This window comes from Bufo bufo, chromosome 4 (assembly GCF_905171765.1).
Source record: "Bufo bufo chromosome 4, aBufBuf1.1, whole genome shotgun sequence".
NCBI lineage: Eukaryota > Metazoa > Chordata > Amphibia > Anura > Bufonidae > Bufo > Bufo bufo.
Genome location: NC_053392.1, coordinates 71,511,815 through 71,528,989, shown reverse-complemented (window position 1 = coordinate 71,528,989; position 17,175 = coordinate 71,511,815). Strand labels below are relative to the sequence as shown.

At 49.7% G+C, this 17,175-nt stretch overlaps 1 protein-coding gene across 2 annotated transcripts; it reads right to left on the bottom strand.

The window, feature by feature from the left end:
- Positions 1-13,992: 13,992 nt before the first annotated feature.
- LOC120999931 lies at positions 13,993-16,446 on the bottom strand. 2 transcript variants are annotated; one of them, XM_040430976.1, is made up of 3 exons: positions 16,371-16,446; positions 14,934-15,373; positions 13,993-14,061 (listed from the first exon to the last, which is right to left on the bottom strand). In XM_040430976.1, the coding sequence occupies exons 1-3, from the start codon at positions 16,441-16,443 to the stop codon at positions 14,044-14,046; spliced, it is 531 nt and encodes a 176-aa protein (XP_040286910.1). In that variant the 5' UTR covers positions 16,444-16,446; the 3' UTR covers positions 13,993-14,043. The 2 variants fall into 2 exon arrangements, with proteins under 2 accessions (XP_040286910.1, XP_040286909.1); XM_040430975.1 differs by lacking the exon at positions 13,993-14,061 and having other exon boundaries at positions 14,658-15,373.
- Positions 16,447-17,175: the final 729 nt, after the last annotated feature.

Here is a 17,175-nt window from a genome sequence, read left to right as displayed (position 1 = left end):
TGGAGTAGGAGGAGTAGAGGAGGTGGCAGCAGGCCTGCCTGCAAGTCGTGGCGGTGTCACCAACTCCTCTGCAGAGCCACGCATTCCATGCTTGGCAGCCGTCGGCAAATTTACCCAATGCGCAGTGTACGTGATATACCTGCCCTGACCGTGCTTTGCAGACCAGGTATCAGTGGTCAGATGGACCCTTGCCCCAACACTGTGTGCCAGACATGCCATGACTTCCTTTTCCACAATAGAGTACAGGTTGGGGATTGCCTTTTGTGAACAAAACAATTCGGCCGGGTACCTTCCACTGCGGTGTCCCAATAGCTACAAATTTTTTGAAGGCCTCAGACTCCACCAGCTTGTATGGTAAAAGCTGGCGGGCTAAGAGTTTCGACAAGCCAGCTGTCAGACGCCGGGCAAGGGGGTGACTCTGTGACATTGGCTTCTTACGCTCAAACATTTCCTAGACAGACACCTGACTGTGGGCAGATGAGCAGGAACTGCTGAAGGTGAGAGGCGGAGTGGCGGGTGGTTGAGAGGGGGCAAGGAGGACAGCAGTGGTTGACGTGGCTGAAGATGCTGGACCAGGAGGAGGATGGCGGCTTTGAATTCGTGTGCTGCTTGTACTCATCATGTGTCGATCCCATAGGTGTTTGTGATGTGAGATCATGTGCCTTCGCAAAGCAGTTGTACCTAGGTGGGTGTTGGACTTCCCACGACTCAGTTTCTTTTGGCACAGGTTGCAAATGGCATCGCTGTTATCAGAGGCAGACACACAAAAAAAATGCCACACTGCTGAGCTTTGCAATGACGGCATTCTGGTGGTGGCAACAGCATGCGTTGATTGGCGTGCTGTCTGGCTGACCCCGGGTGCCGATGCATGCTGTCTGACTGTGCCACTAGCTCCTTGCGACGACCTCCCCCTGCTTCCAACTCGTCTCCTCCTCCTCTCTGTCTCCCCATCTGAACTTTCCCCCTGTTCTTCTTCTCTTTGAGCGGGCACCTACGTGACATCCACGGACACATCGTCATCATCAACCGCTTCACTTGTATATGACAACTCAGCAAAGGAAGCAGCAGCGGGTACAACATCATCATCATCACACCGTACGTCCATGTGTGTAATGCTGCCTGACTGAGACATATCCCTGTTATCTACATCCTCTGGCAATAATGGTTGCGCATCACTCATTTCTTCCAACTGATGTGTAAATAACTCCTCTGACAGATCAAGTGAAGCGGCTGTGGTGCCAGTGTTGGTGGTGGCGGTGGGCGGGCGAGCTGGAGGAGGATGGTGCGTCAAGGTTCCGAGCGGAAGCTGTAGAAGATTTGGTGTCCTGTGTAAGCCAGTCAACTATGTCCTCAGAACTTTTCGAGTTCAGGGTACGTGGCCTCTGAACACTAGGCATTATTCTAGGGCCAAAGGAAATCACAGCACCACGACCACGATGGCCACTGCGGGGTGGCCTGCCTCTGCCTGTCATTTTTTTTTCGATTAGTGGTACCATGCGTGCAAGGTGCTGTGCCACCCTATATGAGTGGTGGGCAGTGGGCACAGAACAGTCTGTGGGCCTGACACTCACTGGCAGGCAACTGCAATTATATTACAAATAGGGATGAGCGAACCCGAACTGTATAGTTCGGGTTCGTACCGAATTTTGGGGTGTCCGGACCCGGACACGGACCCGAACCCGAACATTTTCGTAAAAGTCCGGGTTCGGGTTCGGTGTTCGCCGCTTTCTTGGCGCTTTTTGAAAGGCTGCAAAGCAGCCAATCAACAAGCGTCATACTACTTGCCCCAAGAGGCCATCACAGCCATGCCTACTATTGGCATGGCTGTGATTGGCTAGTGCAGCATGTGACCCAGCCTCTATATAAGCTTGGGTCACGTAGCGCTGCATGTCACTCTGCTGTTACAAGTGTAGGGAGAGGTTGCAGCTGCGACGTTAGGGCGAGATTAGGCAGATTAACTCCTCCAAAACACTTAAGACAGTGATCGATCTACAGCTGTGGATCATTGAACTGCTGCTATTCAATTGCTCACTGTTTTTAGGCTGCCCAGAGCGTTTTTCAGTCACTTTTTTTCTGGGGTGATCGGCAGCCATTTTGTGGCTTGTGGTGCGCCAGCACAAGCTGCCACATAGTCAATTTAACCATCAATAGTGTGGTTATTTTTTGCTATATCCTACATCAGGGGCAAGCTGCCACCAAGTCAATTTAACCATCAATAGTGTGGTTATTTAAATCTATCCCTAAAAGGGTATATTAGATTCAAGGTGCTGATAAAGTCATTCTCAATAACTTCACACACACGCTAATGTGCAGATCCAAGTCTAATTCTGTCCGTAAACATATACCTGTCACCCAGCACCTACTGTAAATAATAGGCCTCAAATTTATATTCAGCTAAATCTCTGGCTATTGCTGTAGCTGGTTAAGTTATATTGTGTCCGTCAAAGCACAGTTTTTGTTCTGGTTTGAAATACAATTCCCAACCTAGCAATTTCCTAAATTAGTGGTTTCTGCTGTATCAGGCCTACTTTAAATCTATCCCTAAAAGGGTATATTAGATTCAAGGTGCTGATAGGGTCATTCTCAATAACTTCACACACACGCTACTGTGCAGATCCAAGTCTAATTCTGTCCGTAAACGTATACCTGTCACCCAGCGCCTAAATAATAGGCCTCAAATTAATATTCAGCTAAATCTGTCATTACTGCTGTGCCTGTATTAGTGTAATACGGTACCTAAATAGATAGCCAGATAGTGTTAGGTGTCTGTAAAAAAAGGCCTGAATTTGAATTCAATACATTGGGCCAAATAATATTTTTCTTATTGTGGTGAACGGTAACAATGAGGAAAACATCTAGTAAGGGACGCGGACGCGGACATGGTCGTGGTGGTGTTAGTGGACCCTCTGGTGCTGGGAGAGGACGTGGTCGTTCTGCAGCAGCCACACGTCCTAGTGAACCAACTACCTCAGGTCCCAGTAGCAGCCAGAATTTACAGCGATATTTGGTGGGGCCCAATGCCGTTCTAAGGATGGTAAGGCCTGAGCAGGTACAGGCATTAGTCAATTGGGTGGCCAACAGTGGATCCAGCACGTTCACATTATCTCCCACCCAGTCTTCTGCAGAAAGCGCACAGATGGCGCATGAAAACCAAGCCCATCAGTCTGTCACATCACCCCCATGCATATCAGGGAAACTGTCTGAGCCTCAAGTTATGCAGAAGTCTCTTATGCTGTTTGAAGACTCTGCTGGCAGGGTTTCCCAAGGGCATCCACCTAGCCCTTCCCCAGCGGTGGAAGACATAGAATGCACTAACGCACAACCACTTATGTTTCCTGATGATGAGGACATGGGAATACCACCTCAGCACGTCTCTGATGATGACGAAACACAGGTGCCAACTGCTGCGTCTTTCTGCAGTGTGCAGACTGAACAGGAGGTCAGGGATCAAGACTGGGTGGAAGACGATGCAGGGGACGATGAGGTCCTAGACCCCACATGGAATGAAGGTCGTGCCACTGACTTTCACAGTTCGGAGGAAGAGGCAGTGGTGAGACCGAGCCAACAGCGTAGCAAAAGAGAGAGCAGTGGGCAAAATCAGAACACCCGCCGCCAAGAGACTCCGCCTGCTACTGACCGCCGCCATCTGGGACCGAGCACCCCAAAGGCAGCTTCAAGGAGTTCCCTGGCATGGCACTTCTTCAAACAATGTGCTGACGGCAAGTGGTTTGCACGCTGTGCCATCAGAGCCTGAAGCGAGGCATTAACGTTCTGAACCCTAGCACAACCTGCATGACCAGGCACCTGCATGCAAAGCATGAACTGCAGTGGAGTAAACACCTTAAAAACAAGAAAGTCACTCAGTCTCCCCCTGCTACCTCTTCTGCTGCTGCCGTCTCGGCCTCTTCTGCTGCTGCCGCCTCAGCCTCTTCCTCCGCCTCTGGAGGAACGTTGGCACCTGCCGCCCAGCAAACATGGGATGTACCACCAACACCACCACCTGCGTCACCAAGCATCTCAACCATGTCACACGGCAGCGTTCAGCTCTCCATCTCACAAACATTTGAGAGAAAGCGTAAATTCCCACCTAGCCACCCTCGATCCCTGGCCCTGAATGCCAGCATTTCTAAACTACTGGCCTATGAAATGCTGTAATTTAGGCTGGTGGACACAGACAGCTTCAAACAGCTCATGTCGCTTGCTGTCCCACAGTATGTTATTCCCAGCCGGCACTACTTCTCCAAGAGAGCCGTGCCTTCCCTGCACAACCAAGTATCCGATAAAATCAAGTGTGCACTGCGCAACGCCATCTGTGGCAAGGTCCACCTAACCACAGATACGTGGACCAGTAAGCACGGCCAGGGACGCTATATCTCCCTAACTGCACACTGGGTAAATGTAGTGGCGGCTGGGCCCCAGGCGGAGAGCTGTTTGGCGCACGTCCTTCCGCCGCCAAGGATCGCAGGGCAACATTCTTTGCCTCCTGTCTCCTCCTCCTCCTACTCAGCTTCCTCCTCCTCTTCTTCCACCTGCTCATCCAGTCAGCCACACACCTTCACCACCAACTTCAGCACAGCCCGGAGTAAACGTCAGCAGGCCATTCTGAAACTCATATGTTTGGGGGACAGGCCCCATACCGCACAGGAGTTGTGGGGGGGTATAGAACAACAGACTGACGAGTGGTTGCTGCCGGTGAGCCTCAAGCCTGGCCTGGTGGTGTGCGATAATGGGCGAAATCTCGTTGCAGCTCTGGGACTAGCCGGTTTGATGCACATCCCTTGCCTGGCGCATGTGCTGAATTTGGTGGTGCAGAAGTTCATTCACAACTACCCTGACATGTCAGAGCTGCTGCATAAAAAAGTGCGGGCCATCTGTTCGCGCTTCCGGCGTTCACATCCTGCCGCTGCTCGCCTGTCTGCGCTACAGCGTAACTTCGGCCTTCCCGCTCACCGCCTCATATGCGACGTGCCCACCAGGTGAACAAAGAATAGTTTAAAATTCTAGGTGTGGTAGGGCACTGGTGGCTGGGATAGGGGTTACTTCACCCATATAATCAACCCCATAGCATCCGTTTGTCCCACTTTTTCCTTTTGTCAGCAGTAGTTTTACTTTGTCTGCCTAGGTGAGCATAATGCTAGGAATGCACTTATTCATTCACCCTAAGTCTCTGGAATGTCCATTGATTTTCCTTTTGTGCAATTCTCAGCCACTGGTGTTCAAACACGATCGAGTCTGCAGTTACTCCGTATTGTAACACTTAGTCCTACCTACTCCCAATCTAAAAACTAGCACAAGAGCTCCCCCAACATGTTTCACCACTGGATGTGGCTTCTTCAGGTTTTTTTTGATAGTAGCTCCATCCCCTGAAGAAGCCACATCCAGTGGTGAAACATGTTGGGGGAGCTCTTGTGCTAGTTTTTAGATTGGGAGTAGGTAGGACTAAGTGTTACAATACGGAGTAACTGCAGACTCGATCGTGTTTGAACACCAGTGGCTGAGAATTGCACAAAAGGAAAATCACTGGACATTCCAGAGACTTAGGGTGAATGAATAAGTGCATTCCTAGCATTATGCTCACCTAGGCAGACAAAGTAAAACTACTGCTGACAAAAGGAAAAAGTGGGACAAACGGATGCTATGGGGTTGATTATATGGGTGAAGTAACCCCTATCCCAGCCACCAGTGCCCTACCACACCTAGAATTTTAAACTATTCTTTGTTCTCCCGTTATGTTATGTTTCTTACAAATAAAATGAAATAAATGTTAAGTTTTATATTGACCAGAAACGGGAGTTTATTAGTCTAGGCAACTAGGCTATTTGAATTAAATTATAATTTTGAGTATCCCGGGTCTAAAGGGTCTTTGAAAATTATGTGCCCACCAGGTGGAACTCCACCTTGCACATGCTGGACAGACGTGCGAGCAGCAGCAGGCCATAGTGAAGTTTCAGCTGCAGCACGCACGGGTCAGTCGCACTGTGGATCAGACACACTTCACCACCAATGACTGGGCCTCCATGCGAGACCTGTGTGCCCTGTTGCGTTGTTTCGAGTACTCCACCAACATGGCCAGTGGCGATGACGCCGTTATCAGCGTTACAATACCACTTCTATGTCTCCTTGAGAAAACATTTAGGGCGATGATGGAAAAGGAGGTGGCCCAGGAGGAGGAGGAGGAAGAGGGGTCATTTTTAGCACTTTCAGGCCAGTCTCTTCGAAGTGACTCAGAGGGAGGTTTTTTGCAACAGCAGAGGCCAGGTACAAATGTGGCCAGACAGGGCCCACTACTGGAGGACGAGGAGGACGAGGATGAGGAGGAGGTGGAGGAGGATGAGGATGAAGCATGTTCACAGCGGGGTGGCACCCAACGCAACTCGGGCCCATCACTGGTGCGTGGCTGGGGGGAAATGCAGGACGATGACGATACGCCTCCCACAGAGGACAGCTTGTCCTTACCTCTGGGCAGCCTGGCACACATGAGCAACTACATGCTGCAGTGCCTGCGCAACGACAGCAGAGTTGCCCACATTTTAACGTGTGCGGACTACTGGGTTGCCACCCTGCTGGATCCCCGGTACAAAGACAATGTGCCCACCTTACTTCCTACACTGGAGCGTGATAGGAAGATGCGCGATTACAAGCGCACGTTGGTAGACGCGCTACTGAGAGCATTCCCAAATGTCACAGGGGAACAAGTGGAAGCCCAAGGCGAAGGCAGAGGAGGAGCAAGAGGTCGCCAACGCAGCTGTGTCACGGCTAGCTCCTCTGAGGGCAGGGTTAGCATGGCAGAGATGTGGAAAAGTTTTGTCACCACTCCACAGCTAACTGTACCACCACCTGATACGGAACGTGTTAGCAGGAGGCAACATTTCACTAACATGGTGGAACAGTACGTGTGCACACCCCTCCACGTACTGACTGATGGTTCGGCCCCATTCAACTTCTGGGTCTCCAAATTGTCCACGTGGCCAGAGCTAGCCTTTTATGCCTTGGAGGTTCTGGCCTGCCCGGCGGCCAGCGTTTTGTCTGAACGTGTATTCAGCACGGCAGGGGACGTCATTACAGACAAACGCAGCCGTCTGTCTACAGCCAATGTGGACAAGCTGACGTTCATAAAAATGAACCAGGCATGGATCCCACAGGACCTGTCCATCCCTTGTGCAGATTAGACATTAACTACCTCCCCTTAACCATATATTATTGTACTCCAGGGCACTTACTCATTCAATCCTATTTTTATTTTCATTTTACCATTATATTGCGGGGCAACCCAAAGTTGAATAAACCTCTCCTCTGTCTGGTTGCCGGGGCCTAAAAATATCTGACAGTGGCCTGTTCCAGTGGTGGGTGACATGAAGCCTGATTCTCTGCTATGACATGAAGACTGATTCTCTGCTGAGTCGCTGACATGAAGCCAGATTCTATGTTATGGGACCTCTCTCCTCTGTCTTGGTGCCGGGGCCTAAATTATATGACAATGGACTGTTCCAATGTTGGGTGACGTGAAGCATGATTCTCTGCTATGACATGAAGACTGATTCTCTGCTGACATGAAGCCTGAATCTCTGTTATGGGACCTCTCTCCTCTGCCTGGGTGCCGGGGCCTAAATATCTGACAATGGACTGTTCCAGTGGTGGGTGACGTGAAGCCTGATTCTCTGCTATGACATGAAGACTGATTCTCTGCTGACATGAAGCCAGATTCTCTGCTATGGGACCTCTCTCCTCTGCCTGGGTGCCTGGGCCTAAATATCTGACAATGGACTGTTCCAGTGGTGGGTGACGTAAAGCATGATTCTCTGCTATGACATGAAGACTGATTCTCTGCAGACATGAAGCCTGAATCTCTGTATGGGACCTCTCTTCTCTGCCTGGGTGCCTGGGCCTAAATATCTGACAATGGACTGTTCCAGTGGTGGGTGACGTGAAGCCTGATTCTCTGCTATGACATGAAGACTGATTCTCTGCTGACATGAAGCCAGATTCTCTGCTATGGGACCTCTCTCCTCTGCCTGGGTGCCTGGGCCTAAATATCTGACAATGGACTGTTCCAGTGGTGGGTGACGTGAAGCCTGATTCTCTGCTATGACATGAAGACTGATTCTCTGCTGACATGAAGCCAGATTCTCTGCTATGGGACCTCTCTCCTCTGCCTGGGTGCCTGGGCCTAAATATCTGACAATGGACTGTTCCAGTGGTGGGTGACGTGAAGCATGATTCTCTGCTATGACATGAAGACTGATTCTCTGCAGACATGAAGCCTGAATCTCTGTATGGGACCTCTCTTCTCTGCCTGGGTCTAAATATCTGCCAATGGACTGTTCCATTGGTGGGTGACGTGAAGCCTGATTCTCTGCTATGACATGAAGACTGATTCTCTGCTGACATGAAGCCAGATTCTCTGCTATGGGACCTCTCTCCTCTGCCTGGGTGCCTGGGCCTAAATATCTGACAATGGACTGTTCCAGTGGTGGGTGACGTGAAGCCTGATTCTCTGCTATGACATGAAGACTGATTCTCTGCTGACATGAAGCCAGATTCTCTGCTATGGGACCTCTCTCCAATTGATATTGGTTAATTTTTATTTATTTTATTTTAATTTTAATTCATTTCCCTATCCACATTTGTTTGCAGGGGATTTAACTACATTTTGCTGCCTTTTGCAGCCCTCTAGCCCTTTCCTGGGCTGTTTTACAGCCTTTATAGTGCCGAAAAGTTTGGGTCCCTATTGACTTCAATGGGGTTCGGGTCCGGGACGAAGTTCGGGTCGGGTTCGGATCCCGAATCCGAACATTTCCGGGAAGTTCGGCCGAACTTCTCGAACCGGAACATCCTGGTGTTCGCTCAACTCTAATTACAAAGAAAAAATTTAATGACTTTTTAATCTGCAAGGTGCTGTGCCACCCTATATGAGTACTGGGCAGTGGGCACAGTACAGTCTGTGGACCTGACACTCACTGGCAAGCAACTGCAATTATATTACAGAGGAAAAATTAAATTACTTTTTTATCTGCAAGGTACTGTGCCACCCTATATGAGTGGTGGGCAGTGGGCACAGTACAGTCTGTGGGCCTGACACTTACTGGCATGCAACTGCAATTATATTACAGATAAAAAATTTAATGACTTTTTCATCTGCAAAGTGCTGTGCCACCCTATATGACTGGTGGGCAGTGGGCACAGTACAGTCAGTGGGCCTGACACACACTGGCAGGCAACTGCAATTATATTACAGAGGAAAAATTAAATTACATTTTTATCTGCAAGGTGCTGTGCCACCCTATATGAGTGGTAGGCAGTGGGCACAGTACAGTCTGTGGGCCTGACACTCACTGGCATGCAACTGCAATTTTTTTTACAGAGGAAAAATTAATGACTTTTTTATCTGCAAGATGCTGTGCCACCCTATATGAGTGGTGGGCAGTGGGCACAGTACAGTCTGTGGCCTGACACTCACTGGCAGGCAACTGCAATTATATTACAGAGGAAAAATGTAATTACTTTTTTATCTGCAAGGTACTGTGCCACCCGATATGAGTGGTGGGCACTGGCAGTGGGCACAGTACAGTCAGTGGGCCTGAAACACACTGGCAGGCAACTGCAATTATATTAAATGGTAAAACTTAAATGACTTTTTCATCTGCAAGGTACTGTGCCACCCGATATAAGTGGTGGGCACTGGCAGTGGGCACAGTACACTCTGTGGGCCTGACACTCACTGGCAGGCAACTGCAATTATATTACAGAGGAAAAATTAAATGACTTTTTTTATCTGCAAGGTACTGTGCCACCCGATATGAGTGGTGTGCACACAGTACAGTCTGTGGGCCTGTGGCCTCTCACACACGGGCAGGCAACTGCAATATATATATAGAAAAAAATATATAAAAGCAGACTGATGTACCAGCCCTAAAAAGGGATTTTTGGGGTGCTGTCAGGACGCTGTCCTTACAGCAGATGAGTCTTTGAGGACTGGAGTGGACACAGAACACTGGCCTAGCTAACGATTTCCCTATTAATTCAGCAGCAGCAGCACTCTCCCTGCTCTAACTAACACTGCAGCTTCAGAATGAATCTAAGATGGATGCTGTCCTTGCTTTTTGATAGGAGGTAGGAGGGTCTGGGAGGGAGGGTCTGCTGATTGGCTGGAATGTGTCTGCTGACTGTGAGGTACTGTCACGACTGTGACTGATCCAGACAGGTCTGGGAGGAGAAGGTCGCAGCGACTTGCTACTCGCGATAGCTTGTGAGTTTGCTCCGTGGTTCAGGGTATGTCATCTGGGTTTTGCCTTGTGAACCTTTTTGTCCTGACTGGGAGTTTGTAGGCATCCTTCTCAGGTGAGTCCTGTCTGCCACTCCCAGCTACTATATTAGTTTCACTTTCACTTGCAGTCATTGCCAGATATAGTCCTTACTTCCAGTTCTATTCTGACCTTTGAAGGAGATCGTTTGATGGTGTTGCTGTGGAGCTCTTGTCCGGCGTGGACTGTCGCGATTGGGATCGCCTTCTCTGCTCGTGACTGGATAAGTCTATCTCTGATATAGTTTGTTTGTTGCTGTCTTCCCCTGCTGTTCTCCTAGACATGAGTGATGGTGACTAGTGCTCCCATCGGCCTTTCCCCACTCTAGGCTTGTTAGGGTGACTGAGGGTTTTAGGCATCCTGCTCGCCGCACGGGTTCACAACCCGTCTAGGGTATCAGGGCAGACAGGTGCCAGCTTAGGGTTAGTCAGGGGTGGCCATACTATTCCCATCCGTAGATAAGGGTCCCCCTTCCCCTCCGTCTGGTGCGACACGACTGCTGCTTGGGCAGCGGTCGTGACAGTATATCTGGCCTTTTAAAAAAAAAAAAAAAGTGACATTTTTTTTTTTTTTTTTGCTTGCTGTTTTGCTTTGTATTTTTCTGTTCCACTATGGATCCGGTTACGGTTTTGGCGAAACAATTACAGGGATTATCCCTTGAAGTGGCAGGATTAAAAGCAACAGTGCGGCAGCAGCAGCAGCCATCCTTGGGTTCCACCGTTGCTACGGGAAACCAAGGTACTCCTGAGCCAAAAGTGGCTTTACCTGATAGGTTCTCAGGAGGGAGAGACCAATTTGTAACCTTCAGAGAAGCTTGTAAATTGTTCTTCAGGTTACGCCCTAGATCCTCCGGCGGTGAGGAACAACGGGTGGGTATTGTAATTTCTCTCCTGCAAGGAGATCCGCAGGCTTGGGCTTTCTCCCTACCATCAGACTCTCTGGCCTTACGATCAGTGGAGGAGTTTTTTGAAGCCCTGGGTCTCGTATATGATGACCCGGACAGGGTCTCACTGGCTGAGTCTAAGCTACGTAGACTTCGGCAAGAGAACCGGTCTGCTGAACTATATTGTTCCGAATTCCGTAGGTGGGCTACTGATACGTTATGGAACGACTCGGCCCTTAGGAGTCAGTTCTGCCAGGGGTTGTCTGAAAAATTAAAAGACGCGCTGGCGGTATACGAGGTCCCTGGGTCTCTGGAGGCTGCTATGTCTCTGTCCATAAGAATCGACAGACGACTCAGGGAGAGACTATTACATTTTACAGAGGCCTCTATAGGGCAGGGATCGGTTTGTTATGATCCAGTCGAACCAATGCAAATAGGGGGCGCCGCTAGACGGGTGAATCCTCATAAGTTCCGCTGTAGGTCAGAGGTTTGTTTTCGTTGTGGGGGGAGGGGTCATTTTGTAAAGGTTTGTCCCTCAGAACCCAAGAGACCACAAACTAAGGAGCCGCCGGGAAAACTAGAGTCCCCAGATTGTGCGGAGGATAACAGTCTGGGCGTATTCGTTTCCTCCATACGCATGTCTCAGTTTTTGTTGTCCGCTACCGTTGAGGCGGGCAATAAGGCTGAGATCTGTTCCGTCTTTTTGGACAGTGGGGCGGGGGTCAACTTGGTGGATTCACGGTTTGCTCAGGCTCTGGGTTTTACTCCAGAACCGATACGCAGAACTATTCCTGTTTTTGCCATCGACTCCTCCCCTCTTACTCAGAAAGAGTTATCTCAGATCATTCATAATATCCATCTGCAGGTAGGGGACCTCCATAAAGAGCATATCTCGTGTTATGTCCTGGACGGTCTTCCGGCTCCTATGGTATTGGGGCTTCCCTGGCTGGTGACTCACAATCCAGTGGTGGATTGGCAGGCCGGGGAGATTGTGGAGTGGAGTGAACATTGTAAGGACAACTGCTTGAGTAGTAGGTGCTCTACACTCTCTGTAACATCTTTACCTGCCTTTCTGTCAGATTTTATGGATGTGTTCTCTGAGAAGGGTTGTCAGGGGTTACCACCTCATCGTCCATATGATTGCCCGATTAATCTACTACCTGGGGCCAAACTACCTAAAACCCGGTTATACAATCTTTCCGGCCCGGAGAGGAAGGCTATAAAAGATTATATTTCGGAGAGTTTGGCTAAGGGACACATCAGACCCTCTTCTTCACCTGTGGCTGCAGGGTTCTTTTTCGTTAAAAAGAAAGATGGGGGCCTACGTCCTTGCCTGGATTTCCAGGAATTAAACCGGATAACTATCCGAGATCCCTATCCTCTTCCTCTCATTCCCGACCTCTTTAATCAGGTTGCTGGTGCTAAATGGTTCTCCAAAATGGATCTCAGAGGAGCCTATAACCTGGTTCGCATCAAAGAGGGGGATGAGTGGAAGACGGCTTTTAATACTCCGGAAGGGCTCTATGAAAATCTGGTCATGCCATTTGGTCTTACTAATGCGCCTGCGGTATTCCAACATTTTGTCAACGATATTTTTAGTCACCTTATCGGGAGATTTGTTGTGATATATCTTGATGACATCCTGGTCTATTCCCCGGATCTGGATACACATAAGATCCATGTGAGACAAGTGCTGCAGATATTAAGGGCCAACAAATTGTTTGCTAAGTTAGAAAAATGTGTGTTCGCCGTAAAAGAACTGCCATTTCTGGGGTATGTGTTGTCAGATTCAGGTTTCCGCATGGATCCAGAGAAAGTCCGGGCGATTATAGACTGGGATCTGCCTGAGAACCTGAAGGCATTGCAACGCTTCCTGGGGTTTGCCAATTTTTATAGAAAGTTTATAAAAAATTATTCCTTGGTGGTCAAACCACTGACGGACATGACCCGAAAGGGATCCGATTTTTCCAAATGGTCACATGCAGCCAAAACTGCCTTTGCATCTCTGAAGGAGAGATTCACCTCGGCCCCTATTCTCGTACAGCCAGATGTCTCGCTTCCTTTTATTGTAGAGGTTGACGCATCAGAGGTGGGGGTGGGAGCGGTACTATCTCAGGGCCCGTCCCCTGGTGAATGGCGTCCGTGTGCTTGCTTTTCGAAGAAATTGTCTACTGCAGAAAGGAACTATGATATTGGCAACAGGGAACTTTTGGCTATTAAGTTGGCTTTTGAGGAGTCTTTTATTATATCTGGAGTCTGCTAAACGTCTCACCCCTAGACAGGCTCGGTGGTCGTTATTTTTTACTAGGTTTAATTTTGTAATAACCTATCGCCCGGGGGCAAAAAATACTAAGGCGGATGCATTGTCTCAAAGTTTTCCTGGAGGGGGTGATGTTGAAGTACCAGAGCCCATTTTGCAAAAGGGGGTGGTGGTCTCTGCATTACACTCAGGTTTGGAGGGGAGGGTGTTGGAAGCTCAGGGGGACGCCCCGGCCTCCTGCCCCTCGGGTAAACTGTTTGTGCCAGAAAATTTACGACTGGAGATACTAAAAGAACACCATAACTCCACACTGACTGCTGGTATTCAGGAGAGGGCAAAGGAGAGCTAAGAACCGGGCCGGCACCTCTGCCTACCTGAAGCTTCCCTTACCTAAGAATTGCCCCATACAATAAAAACGCAGGACAACAGGTAACCTTTTAGCTGGGTGATGATCGGCCACAGCTTATTTATTTTATGCGGCAAAACCAAATAACAACTTGGAGCGGTATGCCAACCGCCGGTCTCCCGGCGGGCAAGTACGCCATCAGCCATTTCCAAAACTCCGCTGTAACAATTGCCGCCAGCTGTGACTTCATTTCTCAAATCAAATCGCCCTTCTTAAAAGAGAAGACAATGTAAATAACTCAAACATGGTAACAGGTTTAACATCTACATAAACTAAACCTTATACCTCGTCATTCCTTTCACCTTCATTTATCTCATCTTCCTCTTATATCTCAACTTTCCCCTTTTTTTTTGTAATGTTTTAAAGTAAACTCTCCGCTAACACACCCATCCAAGGGCGGGAGGGTGGGCAACACGGCTTCCGCTGCAAAGAGGAAGTGCAGCAGCCGAGGAGGGGGCTATATACCCTGCTAGAGGGAGGGGACATCACTAACTCGTCCCTCCGTGACGTGCCACACATCCCCTTAACCCTTCAGTCCCTAAAAGCAACCGTCAAGGTGCTGTATCTTCCACGGCTAGGAAAGGGAAAAGGGGGCCACCAGTCCCTAAGCACCCTCCCTAGAAGTCGGGCGCTTGCCAGACTGCTGGTATTCAGGAGAGGGCAAAGGAGAGCTAAGAACCGGGCCGGCACCTCTGCCTACCTGAAGCTTCCCTTACCTAAGAATTGCCCCATACAATAAAAACGCAGGACAACAGGTAACCTTTTAGCTGGGTGATGATCGGCCACAGCTTATTTATTTTATGCGGCAAAACCAAATAACAACTTGGAGCGGTATGCCAACCGCCGGTCTCCCGGCGGGCAAGTACGCCATCAGCCATTTCCAAAACTCCGCTGTAACAATTGCCGCCACGGAGGAGACCCGCAGCCTTACACGGGGCTCCGACCACCACCCAGCAAAAACATGGCCTGCTCAATACCATCCTGCAAGCCAGAAATAAAGATATCCAGCCCAATCTCAGTCAAGTGAACTCCATCGGGCCTCATCAGGGATCTATTGTCGCCTTCTAGTTGGCGATGTCTCACCACAATCCCACCACGGGACCGAACAAACCGGGACATGCGAGAATTGACCGTCCTCCTACATTTCTCGGCAGCCTCGGCATCCCTGGCACCGTGCCACACCACCCGGGGAATGATTTCGGACCACACCAGTACCATCTCGGAAAAGAAGGACGAGAACCTCTCAATGTCGGAGCGCATGAGGGTCATGAGCTCAGCCAAGCGTGATAGACACAGGTCATTGCCACCGGCATGAATGACAAGAATTACCGGACCCCTGGAATGAAAACCAATATCAACCACCTCAGTAAGAAGCTGTGACCATTTAAGACCACGGATACCCCTCCAGGATACATCCACTTCACGGAATCCCAGCATCCGACCGCCAGGCCTGCATTCCGCCCTTTGAGCCGCCCAGAAAATGTACGAGTGGCCAACCAACCAGACCGCCGGGCGCACCACACCTAAAAGAGAAAACAGTTAGTACCAAAGTAACATATGATAACGCTGCGAACCCGCGCTAAAAGCCCACTGGTGCCTGTCCTGCATCACCGGTTGAAACACAAGAAACACACACATACACCACCGCATGACTTACCCATTTACTGCAAATTTTTCTTTTTTTTATTTTTTTTTATAAGAGATCCGGCCTAATATACCTGGCGTAACAGGCAGACTGCCACCTGCCAATGCGCATAACCTCCGACTCAGGCAAACCGGCTCTGGCCGCCTCTGTAGCCGCACCAATGCGAAACGAGTGAGTGCCAAAGTCCTTCGGCTCGATTCCCAACCGTGACAAGCAAGTGCGAAATACAGATACAAACTGAAATTTTGTCAAGGGGGAGGTGTCCAGATGAGTGAAAAAATTAGCACCACCAACGCGAGACTCACCGTAAACAGAGACCAAACGAACCGGGCAAGCCACACCAGAAACCTGGTGAAGCGGGATCCACGCCCCCCTGCCAAACTGGTCCGTCTTAGACCTGCGAACACGGACCCTGACCGCCCCATTCCCCCAGACCACATCCTGAGATAACAACCCCCCTGGCTTCTTACCAGAAGGGGGGAGCAATTCACCCACCCGAAGAGCTGCAAAAAAGGCCAAACTAAAACAGGCCGAAAACAGCTTTGCTTCAAACACTGAAGTACACACCCCCGAACAAGCCTCAACTAACCTACATAACAGGTTAAAAGAAACAGGACGGCGACAATCCTTCAAAACATATTCCTTCTTCCAGCCCTTCATAGCCTGCCTGATGATAAAATGCTTGGAGACATCAGGCCAACCACGAAGGCGAAAGAAAAAGGCCACCCCAGATAACCGCCGCTGCGCAACTGGTGCAGATACACCCATGGATCTGAGCTTTAGCAACCACTCTACCGTAACCTCCAGACGGAGGGAGTCCTGTGTGGAAACGTCCCTGGTACCCACACCCGACCACCAGTCGTCCCATGCCTTACCGTAACCCCGCCAGGTCGCAGGCGACACCGAAGCCCCAACCAGAGACATCAGCTGGTGGCCACCAAACGCCATAGGTCCTCCGGACACTCCTTCCCGATGTGCTCCGCTTCCGGAAGCAGCTCCCGAAATACCTGCCAACGAAAACGGGAGAGAGCATCAGCAATACTGTTATCAACACCTGGAACATGTCGAGCCCTGAAATAGATATTATGCTCAAGACAACGCAATACCAAATGTCGCAACAGCGCAATCACCGGGAGAGAAGAAGATGACAGGCGGTTAATACAATGGACCGCACCTAAGTTATCAGACCAGAAGCAAACATGGTGATTAGAAAGCTCGCGGCCCCAAATCTCCACAGCAACCACAATAGGGAACAATTCCAGCAGCGTTAAATTCTTACAAAGACCATGAGAGCGCCACCACTCTGGCCAGGGGGCGGAGCACCACTCCTTACCAAAAATTGTGCCAAAACCACAGGAACCAGATGCGTCTGAAAAAAGGGACAAAACCGAATTAGGGACCTCCTCAGAAATAACACACGTGTGACCATTGTACGAGTGCAGAAACTCCCGCCATACCCGCAAGTCGGCTTTCAGGGACCTAGTAAGGCGGATGCGGTGATTAGGAGACTTAGCCCCCCGAGTAGCCAATGACAAACGCCTGGAAAAAACCCGCCCCATGGGCATGACCCGGCATGCAAAACAGAGCAAACCTAGCAATGACTGAAGCTGCTGCAGAGTCACCTTACTCACTGCCAAGAAGCCCTCTATCAAACACAACAACTTCTGCAACTTGTCACTG

What these genes read in the sequence shown, in the direction of transcription:
- LOC120999931 (XM_040430975.1), bottom strand. Translation starts at nt 16,443, where the DNA reads ATGGCGTTTGGTGGCCACCAGCTGATGTCTCTGGTTGGGGCTTCGGTG. An exon ending in TGCGACCTGGCGGGGTTACG is followed by an intron (nt 15,374 to 16,370) that starts GTAAGGCATGGG and finishes TTTCTCTTTTAG; the next exon opens with GTGTGGTGCGCCCGGCGGTC.